At 58.8% G+C, this 12,375-nt stretch overlaps 1 protein-coding gene across 1 annotated transcript in view; it reads right to left on the bottom strand.

Annotated features, from left to right (window-relative positions):
* Positions 1–12,375, bottom strand: part of LOC101540238 (cadherin-23) — a 299,164-nt gene that overhangs the window by 186,091 nt on the left and 100,698 nt on the right. The window contains exons 4-6 of the mRNA XM_055132130.1: positions 11,995–12,137; positions 11,242–11,289; positions 11,067–11,159 (exon numbers count right to left, since the gene is read on the bottom strand). Coding sequence (XP_054988105.1) covers positions 11,067–11,159; positions 11,242–11,289; positions 11,995–12,137 — 284 coding nt within the window. The remainder of the gene's footprint in view (positions 1–11,066; positions 11,160–11,241; positions 11,290–11,994; positions 12,138–12,375) is intronic.

Below are 12,375 nucleotides of genomic sequence, written 5' to 3' on the forward strand. Positions count from 1 at the left end.
CAGTATCAGGGCTGGCCGGGGGAGGGAGGGCCCAGGGTCCACTCTCACGGCACTGGCACGCGCGAGGAGAAGCGTGAGCTCTTAGCCGCCGGACACGAGACTCTGCTGGGGCTATTATGAAGAGGGGCACCGGCCCGCCCGCCCGACTTCAGCCAGCGCTGGGACTTTGCCGAGTAATTAAAGGCTGCTGTGGAATCGGAAACATTGTAACTCCATCAGCCCAGCGCTGGAGCTCTTTCTCCTGGTTCCCCCTCCCGGCTAGAAACAAGGTGGGCCGGGCAGCCTGCAAACACATCAGGACAAGCCCCCAGTCAGGCACTGCCGGCCCTGCCCCCGCTGTGTGGACGTGCTGGGGTGAGTTGGGCGGGGGGAGGGGAAACCTCCCAGAGCCCTGAGGAGAGGAAAAGCTGCCCTTGGCCAGGCTCGGGGGCCACTGGGAGAGTTGTACCCCAAGGGGCACCCAGGAGGCAGCAGCTCCCTGCCAGACCCCAGTCTGGACCCCCATGATAGCTCTACTGCAGGGGTTCCAGAAACCACCCCCAGGACCTGTCTTCACTAGCGTGGCACTGACCCTCCATGCGCCTTGTGCCCTGGAAGGACCTTCTGCCTTCTCTGACTTTTGTTTGTTTAGGAGGGCCGCCTACACCTGGTGTGCTCAGGGACCACTCCCGGCTCTGTGCTCAGGGAGGATAATTCCTGGCAGGGGTCAAGGGAACCATACCAGAAGCCAGGGATCGAACCCAGGTCAGTTGTGTGCAAGGCAAATGCCCTCCCCATTGCACTGATTGCTCCAGCCCTGATTTCTCTCTCTCTCTCTCTCTTTTTTTTTTCTTTTTGGGTCACACCCGGTGATGCACAGGGGTTACTCCTGGCTCTGCACTCAGGAATTACCCCTGGTGGTGCTCAGGGGACCATATGGGATGCTGGGAATCGAACATGGGTCGGCCACGTGCAAGGCAAACACCCTATCCGCAGTGCTATCGCTCCAGCCCTGATTTCTCATTTCTAAGTCTGCTCCTCACCCTGGGCCCAAGGCCACCCCACTGCCTGGAGGAAAAGGGGTGCAGGCAGGAGGCCTGTCTCCACGCCCCCCAACAGACCCAGAGCAGGAGAGAAACTAACACATAAGAGCAAGGGCACAGAAGGACAGCAGGGGGACCCCGGGCATCAAGGCGGACGCCTGCACTCACGGGGTCCTCCGTGGCAGCAATCAGAGTCTCTGTTCAAAGGGCGGAGGGGGCTTTAAACAAGAAAAGGCATTTGGGGGGGGGGGAGAAGGAGAGGACATCAAGTAGGGCATTTGCCTTGTGTGAGGCCGATTCAGGTTGGATCCCTGGCACCCCAGATGGTCCCCCAAACCCACCAGGAGTAATCCTTGAGCACTGCTGTGTAGGGCCAATGAAAAACTAAACCAAAACAAGAAAAGGCATCAGCTGCCCCGAGCACGGCGACTGTGGGGTCCAGGCTTCGTGGGGTCCCCCCATGCGTTCATGCCGAGGACCTGCGGTCACTGCGGCAGAACTATGCAGGCACCGACTCGGGCGAGACCCAGTGGGGACCCCCATGCCATTAGGGGAGTTACGGTCGTCCACAGAAGACAGGAACTTCCATCACCGACGGACGGGTCCTTCCCTCTCCTCGTTCCCCACTTGGTCTCTTTGCTGTCCCGAAGGGGGTGGCAGGGGGCTCCCGGGCTCAGCAGGGGGAGACTGGGTGGGGCAGGTTCTGTGGGGCCTCTTCATTCGAGCAGCCGAGACCCAGGAGGAGGAAACTGGACCTTCCCCCAGGGGCCACTGCTGACCCCAGGGAGAGGGTGTCTACCTTCCGCTTACTCACTGGCAGTGTGGGACTCCTGCAGCGGAGCCACGTCCCTGCCCCAGACCACGCTCTGTGTACCTCGGGGTACTCGTGCCCAGAGGCTGCCTCTGGGGCCACAGGGAGGCGAGTGATCGTCACAGCCCTGACCCCACGCTGGTCCTCGCTGGAGAGAACGGGCAGCGGGCTTGGAGTGAAGCTCCCCCACCGCAGCCCCACAGCCTGGGAAGGACGCACGACAGCCCCCAGACTCACGAGACCCTCTTCCCTCCCCGTCCTGGCGGCTCCAAGGGTCCCCCGGCAACTTCCAGCAGGCCACGGAGAAGTAACATGAAGACATGCACAAAGATGCTGTTCGCAATGTACTTCACTGGGCCATGCCCCGTCCTTCCTCCTACCCCAGCCCCGACAGTGCTGGGGCCTGGGGACACTCCAGGTACTCAGGGACCCCCAGGGCTACACCCAGCAGTACTCGAGGGTCCTGTGGTGTTGGGTCCAAGCCAGGACCCCACACACTCCGAGCATGTGTTCTGCTCCTCTGCTATCTCCCCCGCCGACAAGAAAAGCAGAGAAGGGTAAGACTGTAAGCTCCAGTCATAAGCGTGTCTAACTGGGGAGCCCGGAGAAGCCAGTGGACTCACTGGCTTCAGTTTCTCTCACCTCTGAAACGGGTATAATTATCCCATCACTCCAGAGTTAGAGGGGAGGAATAAGAACAAAAACAATAGTGAAAACTCTCAGATGCAGAGATGATAATGCTTAAACTCCTAAACACACTAGCACCATCACAAAAACACACAGGTACACACACAGTCCGTATGCATACGTACACATTCACACATGCACTTACTACACATACCATGTACATATGACCACACACACTCAAATATACACGACACCATGCACTCACACACACATGCACACACCATGAGGATACACACGTGCGCTCATGCCACAGCACATACAACATGCTCATAAACAGGCACATAATTACATGTGCCCATATGCACATACAGATGCACACACCCACACAGCAAACACATGCGCACACATATACCACACATGCCATACACACCTATCACATACACACATATACATATGCACACTCACACAAGTATGCTCAGATACACACACACTCACATACACATGTGCTCACATACATGCTCACCTACAGTCTTGAATGCTCACATACACACATGCACTCACATACATACACTCATGCACATTCATATACACACGTGTACTCACATACACATGCAACTCATACACTCATGTTCACATACACACGTGCACTTATATACACACATATACTCATATATATGTGCACACTCATACACTCATACACTCACATACACACATGTGCATTTATACACACATGTACTCACATACATATGTACACTTATACACACATATGCACACTTATACACACATGCTCACATATACACATGCATACTCATACACATGTGCACACAGGTATGCTTATATATACACATACCCACACTCACATATACTCATGCTATCACATACATGCTCATGTGTCCACTCAAATGCTCTCATACACATAGTGCTCACATATGCACTCATATATGCATATTCACATATACCCAGCATGTACACACACCTGTCACATACACACATGCACACTCACACTCACATACACACATGTTCACTCACACACATGCTTATATACACACATGATCACATATGCACATACCTAGTATGTGCACACACATACATGCCCACTCACATACTCATACACACACATACGTACATGTGTACACTCACACATGCTCATGTATACACTCACACATGCACTCACACCCAGCATGTACACACTCACATACAAAAACATATGCTCATATACACATACATTCTAACATACACATATGCTCATACATACGCACACACTTGTATATACACCATAACACTCACATAGACATATATTCACATATACCCAACACATGCTCACATACACACACCCTCCCCCTCACATATACACACACTTCTCCTCCTCACATATACACATGCTCCTGATATACACATGTGCATGGTCATATACAAACACACTCATATATATATTATATATACACGCTCCTCACATACACAGTCACACGTTCACATACACACACATGCTTCACACACACATATTCACACACTCATATATGCACACACCTCTCCTACATATACTCATACTCACATGATACATGCTCATACACATATGCTCACATACACACATGCCCCTCAAATACATACATTCACGCTCTCATACATATACACGTATGCTCACAGTGCACATTCACACATGATCTCTTATACACATGTACACACACCCCCATTCACATATGCACACACATATACCCAGCATGTACACACTCACATACACACATACCTGCTCACATACACACACGGACAAGCTCACATATACACGTGTATGCTCACATACACACATGCACACTCACAGTGCACACTCATATATGAGCTCTTATGCACACGTATGCTTACATACCCACACACCCACTCATATATACCCAGAATGTACACACACACTCACATACACACATGCTCACATACACACACACACGCTCACATACATGCACTCTCATGTACACGTGTGTGTTGGAATATAGCTCTAAATATTTTAGGTCTAACAATGGTTTGTCCTTTCCCCCTTGCCACAAGGAGCTTAGGTTTATCGGGTCATACCCATCACAGTGCTCCCGAGTCACTCCCATTCCTTTGTTTATCTGTAACCACTTCTCTATGCTCTCTTCCCTAACCAGTTAACCAGCTTTTCCCCCTAATCAGACTCTGTTAATTTGTAAGGTCAGCTCTTTCTAGGACACTGAACTTATATTGTAAGTTAATATTGCCTTTCTCCTCTCCTTTTGTCTTTTGAATAGTTTACTTTAAAGCAATGTCCTTTTTGTATAGACACAGGAAGACAGTTAATATTATGTTTTTGTAACTTGGGATTTAATGGCTTCAAATATTATTCCCTCCCAGGCATCTGCTTCCTTGACTTAAGCCTCAGTTGCCCTTAGTTCCTAGCACCCCAAAAGCAGGGTCCCAATGAGGGACAGAATGGACCCAGGGCAAGCTGTGAGCTACCCTGGCATCGAAATGGGCCAGGCCAAAATGCCATAATACTCAACTATAAGTTGAGAGCATGGTCATGGGCAAATGCTGTCATGATCCAAAAGTAACAACGAGACTAGGACCCTGCTAGGGTCTGAGCACTGTAGTCTGAGATTGAGATGAGCCCAGGAGAGCAACTCTATAAGCTTAATACATCTCTTGCTATGTCCATACAAAATGATTAATATTATGAATGCTTATATGTTGCTGGACAAGGAGAGGAGAAACACACCCATGGGATTCTGCCCTTGGGCAGGTGTCCTGCTGAAAGAGAATCTGTCCTAGAAGCAGCATCCCCTGAGGGAAGAACTTTACCCCTATTGATGTGACCACACCTATGTGTAAGCCCCAACCCTCATGCTGGGGGATTTAACGAGGCTGCAAGAGTGGGCTGGGGGGAGAAGCAGAGAGAGAGAGTCAGGAGTGAGTGGAGATGAGATTGGAATAAACTGCAACTGAGACCAACCCGCCTAGTCCTCGTTCCTCCCTTCGCCACCGACCTCCTGGGGTGGGGGAAGTGGCTTGAGACTACGGAACTCGGGCAGCGGGAGAGATAGAGCGCTGCTGCCCCGTTGTGCTTACACACCTGGCGTCCCGGGTGGGCACGAACCACCAGTCCAGCAGCAGCCCCCGCCCGTGTGGAAGCCGCCCCTCTGGCTCTGCCCCAGGCGTGTCACGTGAGGGTGGCCGAGCAGAGCGCTGCCGCCAGGAGGAGACAGTGGAGGCGGAGGACATCGGGGGCTCCTGGGGGGGCGGCCACCTGGCCAGAACATACGCTCTGGCCCTGGCCAGCAGGTCCCGGAGCCCAGGATGATTTATTAGTCTCCTACCCCAGATCGATAGGTGGGCGCTTGAGATGCAGAGGGGCCGCGGGCACCGTGGCCCTGAGGTATAAATTAACACGGCCTGTCAAAGGGCCACGTCTCCTGGCGTGGGAGCCGTGGCGGGCGGGCGGGCGGGCAGCGGCCACCAGGTCCCCCATGCCCCCACACCTCCCCACGCAGTTCATAAATCACTCGGGGCTGAAGAGGAGGGCAGCTGGGCGCTGCGAGGGGCCCGCGGGGGCTGGGAAGGGTGAGCTGGCCCATCTCCACGTGCTCCGGGCACAGAGGCTGGCCTGGCACACGGCACTGGCAAGGCCCAGCGGGCACCGTGAGCACCAGCCAGGACCTGGCGTGGCCGGGGAGCAGAGTGAGGTGGGGCAGGTCCTCCCAGGCCCCAGGGCCGCACACCACCTCACCGGGCCACTGAGTGGGCAGTGGGCAGCGAGCAGCAGGCTGTCCTTGGAGGAGGCTGTGGCCCACAGACAGGGCACACCGGGCACCCACCAGCCCTGTCCACACAGCGATGGCCAAGCATCACAACCTCACAACATCACAACATCACAACCACTGGATGCTTACTGGGCTGGCCATGGCTCCGGGGCGCCCCACGGTGTCGGTGCTTACTGGGCACCCCCGTTCAGGGCCCCCCACTTTCCGCCCATGGACACCCCAGGTCTTCTCTCTCCCTGTTGGCAGGGAGGGACCCCTGGGCCTGGCCCCAGCAGGCGAGGGCCAGTGCGCTCCCAGCGGGCACTGACCGCAGCAACGACTGGTGTAGAGCGGAGGGTCTCTCTGCCTCACGGACACGCCCCCACCTCTGGGAAGGAGCTGGGGTGAGCTGATCTCTCCACCCCGCTAAGTGACATGCAGCAAGGTGTGGCCCTGGGCCCCAGGCTCTGGCCGACCCTGCTCACGGCCAGCAGGAGGTGCCTTCATCTCCTGGCCCCCTGTCACCTCCTCCCAGCTCCCCATTGGAGGGGATCACCTGAAGCCAGGTGACAAAGGCGGGAGCAGGACCTGCCCGTCACAGCCCCTGAGGGACCCGGGGCTTCCCTTCCAGCCTGGAGTAGTTCCCGGCAGGGTTCAGCCAGCAGCTTCATAGAGTGCAGACTCAGCATCCCTCCTTAGCAGGACCCGTGGTCAGGGGCTTGCGTTTACCCCTGTGGGGAATCCCAACCCATGAGAAGAGCGTTCGAGACCTCCAAAGCTAAAGTCTAGAGATACCACAATTTCCTTCTCCAACAAACTCCTACTCATCCTGCTAGGTCCCAGACAAAAAGCCCCCAACCACAGACCAGCTCACTGCTGCTTTGCAGTGGAAGCCACAGGTGGGTCTTTCCATTCCACCCTGCTCACCCGCAGCGGGCGTGGCATGTAATGCATCTACATGTGATTAGATATGACACATGCCTTCTTTCTACCTGCAAAACTACCTTCCTTCCCAGAGAACAGAAACTCCAGCGTTCACCAACGAGCCAAACCGCAGCGGGGCTGACGGCAGCCTGGCTTTCCCGCAGGACCGAGCCGACAGGGCTGCCGTGTCGCCCTTCCAAGGTACAGGAGAACTGGACCCGTGGGAGCCGGGAGAGAGCACAAAGGGCAAGAGCAAGCAAGGCTCGGCATGCAGAAGCCCCAGGGTCCACTCCCCGTACCGCACGGCCCTCCGGAGCAAGGAGCAAGCCTGGCCCTGCTCCACAGCTATCCAATAAATGGGCGCATTCACTGTGAAAGAACCGAGGTGGTCAGGGCACCGTGGTTGGCTCTGCAAGGACCGGCCAGCCCGAGTTGGGGTGGGCGGAGACAGGAGGCAGCGCCAGGGAAGCCTCGGCTGCCGGCGAAGGGGGAGAGCTTCACGTTCAAGGACACGCTGGGCCCTGCGGCGTCAGAGTCCTGCCCGGGCCCTTTGGCCCTCTGACTCCTGACCTCACACCCTGCGTGGCCCCGGGGTCACCGGCGCTGGCCCCGCAGAGGAGGCCCGGGGCAGCGTTGAAGGTCACCGAGGTGGGCACACGCCCCTGCCGAAGGGGCTGGTGTGGCGCTTCGGGGCACGGGCGCGGGCAGGCACGTCTGAGCAAATTGGAACGCCATAAAAGTCTATTACAGCAAATCAAACAGCAGTCAGCGTGACAGCCATTAGCCTGAAATGAATACACGGGGACTTAATGAGGTCTGGCGGGCTGGCTGGGGAATTAAGTTGCCAATTCTAGCAGGATTTCCCTTTTCTTTCGGACTTGAAAGCATCCACGCTGCCTCGTTAGGGCTCCGACAAGTGAATTGCAGGCCCTTTCACCCTGATAAAATGGATAATTACATGGAGAGCCGCTTTGGAGAGGGGCACTGGAGGGTGGGGGGGGGGAGCGGAGGACAAACAAACCCAAACACACCTGCTGGCTTCTCCCACGGGGCTGGGCCGGCGGCCGAGCTGGGGCGCGTGAGCTGTCCGGTGGAAGCTGCAGTCCCAGCTCTGGACCCTCGCCCCCACCCTCCTACCCACACCTGAGTGGGTGGGGGCAGGGGACTGGGTCAGTCTAGGTCTGACCTCTCAGGGACCCCTGCCCGCCCCGCCCCTGGCCCACCATGGGTCACAGTGCCCCAGTGGGCCACAAATGCAGCTGCCCCGGCCTGGCGGTCAGGCCTGGGCCGGTGCTCGGGGCTGGGGAGAGGCGTGTCTGGGGCTGGACAGAGAGCTTGGGGTTAAGCTGACCTCACAGCGTCCCCTGAGTGTCACCAGGGCTGATCCCTGAGCACGGAGCCAGGAGGAAGCCCCGGGCACCGTTCCCTGTGCCCGAATTAAAGGAGGCACTTCTCCCATGGGCATCCATGCTCCAATCACGGGGTGCCCACCTGGAAGGGACATGGTGTCCACCCCCAAGGGGGCAGCGGCTGAGACCGGGCCTGCGATCCCCTAAACAGGTGTTGGCTAGGCCAGTCCTATGTCCTATGCCCAGGCACCCTGACCTCTAGTTTCCCCCGGAGCATGAGACCCCAGGGGACCCCCACATCCACCACTGCAAGATTCTGTAGGACCCTGCCTCCGCCAGGAAGCACACCGAGGTTTCTCCAAATACACACACTGGCAACTTCTCAGTGGGGCAGGGTGGGGTGTCTGCAGTGCACCTGTTTCTCTGGGGTCCTTTTCACTCGGTCACTTCTGCAGGGACTCACCCGAGATGGAGCTTTGTAAGAGCAGGGCCTGGGCTTTCCAGGGTGGCCTCCAGGCGACTGGCGACCCTGCAGCTAAGTTCCAGTCACAGGGCCACCCATGCCTGCGCTGGTCAGTGCTGGCCCATCTGGACAGGAATGGCCAGGCTCCGTCCAGGTGACACCACATCCCCCTTGGCCAGCCGGCAGGGCATCGGGTGTCCGGCCCTGAAGTGGGCAGGTTTACACCGGCACATAAACCACACGGCTCCCACGGACGTTGTGTCCTTGCCGCTGGTCCCTGGCCGCTCCTCCCATCAGATGGGCAGGAAGCAGCCGCCTGATCTGCCGCCACCCGTGTGCCTGTCTGTTGATGAAGACCATGGCCCCGAGTGGCCGGGGACGTGCCCCACGCGTGCCCCAACATCTGAGGGCAGGGCAGCGGCTGGCTCCGCCGCCGAGTGGGCCCCCTGGGTTTCTGCAGCACACGGGCCTGGCCGGGTGCCACACGCACCGCAGACACACAATAAATATTTGTTAAATAAACAAATGGCGCGGCGCCTCTCTCCTTGGAGAATGCAGGAGGGGAGGTGGGGGGCGGCAGTGGCCAGCCAGGGAGGGACAGAGGGGCCGGCCCTGGTCCTAGTGCCGGGAGGACGGACGTGGCCTCTCACCCCCCTGCATTGTCTCTGTCCATGGCCTGGGAGAGGACAGGCCCGGGCAGCCATGCCTGCCAGGACGGCAGCTGAGCGACGGGCCCGAGGCTCATTAACTCCAGCCCTGCCCTTGGTTTCCGAGCCCGGCCCGAGCGCAGGCTGGCATGGAGAGACCCTTAATTAAATTAGGAAGACTTCCAAATGAGGGGGGCCCAGAGCCAACCGCAGTCCCCGGGGCACCGGCCGCAGCTCCGGGCACTGTGCCCCCACAGCCAGCACCGCAGCTCCCCCTCACGGCCCTGACCCTGCCCTCGGGGAAGGGCACAGCAGCCCCCACCCCACCCACGGTCCCCTATTTCCTCCGCCCGGGGCAAACACAGGACTCCGAGCCAGGTAAGGGAGCAGGAACTCGCGGAGCGGGGGGCAAAGACAGGGGTTCTGCATCTTTTTTGTGTGTGTGTGGAGGGTCACACCCGGCAATGCACAGGGGTTACTCCTGGCTCTGCACTCAGGAATTACTCCTGGCAGTGCTCGGGGGACCATATGGGATGCTGGGAATCGAACCCGGGTCGGCCGCATGCAAGGCAAATACCCTACCCGCTGTGCTATCGCTCCAGACCAGGTTCTTCATCTTTGGGGGGGTCTGAGATGGCCCTGGCGGGTGGGAGGCTCAAAGTCAAAGCCCTGGACAGAGGGTCTCCCCCAGGGACCCCCTATTTTCTCATCTCTGAGTTCAGTTTCCCGGCCCAATGCCCCGGAACACAACGGTGCTCACGCCCGGGTCCCAGAGTGCCACCCCGCTTCGGCCCATCGCCGCATCTGCCTCTCTCCCACCCGCGAGTGCCGCGTCCAACCCATCCGCATCCTGAGACCCGCAGTTCGGAGCGCTTTTGCCCACCACCTTCAAGGTCTCTGAATCGCTAACGGCCAGCCCGGAGCCGCCCATCAGCCAGCCCGGGGGAGTGCGCCAGAGTCCTGGAGCCGCCGGGGGCCGCGGCCAGCTTATTAACGAACCGTTTGTAATGCAATAATTTGTACTTCTCAATTACCAGCACTGGCTGGGTTCTACACGCATGCACTCATGCAAACACGCTCAGTGTACACGGAAAACCCAACAGGCCCGAAGGCCAAGGAGACGGCGGCGGTGCCCAGGGCTGAAGCAGGGAAGCCTTCCCCAGGGGCCACCTCTGCCCTGGTTGGCGGGGGTGGTGGGGTCTCACTTCCCCCCAGAGCTGGAGTCTAAGGGTTAGTCTGGCCTGTCCAGCCTCCAAGGCCCACCCTGGCGACGAATGTAAGAAAACAGGCACCAGCTCAGGCTGTGGGGGTCAACCAAGGCGGAGGCTGCCCCGGCCCCTACCTTGGCCAGCAGACAGGTCCTCCCCTCCCCACCCCTGCACCGCCTCTGCCCGGGCTGGGTGACGGGGCTGGCCTTTCCCCGGGTCCCCTGCCCCCAGGTGGGGCCCTGCCGCCCCCCACAAAAGCCGAGGGGTCCTACCTCGGGAATGCGCACGCTGTAGGGCTGGTTGTGGAATGTGGGCGCATTGTCGTTCACGTCCCCCACCTGGATGTTCACTTTCCGCGTGATCACCTGGCAGGAGGCGGCAGGGGGTCAGCGCTGGCCTGGGCTCCGGCTCCTCACCCCCTCCACCCCACCCATGCCCGACACTCACCCCCTGGTGGTCGCTGACGGAGAACTCCACTGTGAACTCTGACTTGGTCTGCAAGGAAGCGGAGGGAGGGGTGGCGTTAGAGGGGCAGGCTGAGCCCTGGGGAGGGCGGAGACTGGGTCCCCAAGGGGTCCTCACAGGACCAGAAGCGCGCCTTGGAGGGGAGCGGCGGGTCAGAGCCTGGTTCTGACCGGGTGGCCTCTAACCCTCAGCTAGATGCATCTGCGGTCACTTCCCCAGAAGGGCAGCGAGGACCCAGCGGGGCTTGGTCCAAGTTTGGTTTTGTGTTTCGGCCACATGCAGCAGAGCTCTGTATTCACTCCTGGCTGCTCAGGCGGGGGGGTGGAGGGGGGGCCCTCTGCAGTGCTGGGGATCAGGTCAGGGTCAGCGGCACGCACAGCCAGCACCTTCCCCGCTGGCCACCACTCCGGCCACCTCTCTCCCCCGCCCTGGAGCAAATGCTTACCTTGATTTGCTAAGTGCTACTGTGACACGGTGTGTGAGAATGTCCCTTCAGGGCACGTTTACCGGGGCAGGTGCAGACTCAGTGCCAGAGGGGAGTCCTCAGTCTACAGGGACTGAGCCCGGGGCCAGGGGACCCCTCGCCTGACCAAAGTTACCCTTTCCTGAAGACACACCAGCGAGGACCCTGCATGTGGAGACGCCAGCACTGCCTTGGGACAGGGCAGCGTTCAGGAGCAAGGCGGCTGGCCTGGGTCAGGGATGCCCCCCTCTCCCGGGGCTGGGCAGACCCACCTCTCTGTCCAGCGGCTGCCGGAGCCACACCACGCCCGTGTCGGGCTCCACAGCGAAGAAGCGCGACGCCTCTTCCCCGGACACACCAAACACCAGCGGGTCATTGTCCATGTCTCGTGCCAGCAGCTGGGTCACGGAGGAACCTGGAAGACGGAGGCAGGAGGTCACTTCCGCCCCCTCGAGGACCCGGCACCCCCCAGCACGGCATACGGCGTGTGCACGGACACGTCGTCGGGGCATCGGGGCTCTGCAGGCGTCAGGGACAGGTGCCTGCCCCTCTTCCTGGCCACCCTGGGCACGAACCTCTCTCCGTACAAGGGCACGGCCCCGGCCCTCCTTTCTCCTCTCAGAGAAGGCAAGAGACCCAAACCAGCCCCGCAA

The sequence above is a fragment of the Sorex araneus genome, chromosome 3, assembly GCF_027595985.1.
Source record: "Sorex araneus isolate mSorAra2 chromosome 3, mSorAra2.pri, whole genome shotgun sequence".
NCBI classification, from domain to species: Eukaryota; Metazoa; Chordata; class Mammalia; order Eulipotyphla; family Soricidae; genus Sorex; species Sorex araneus.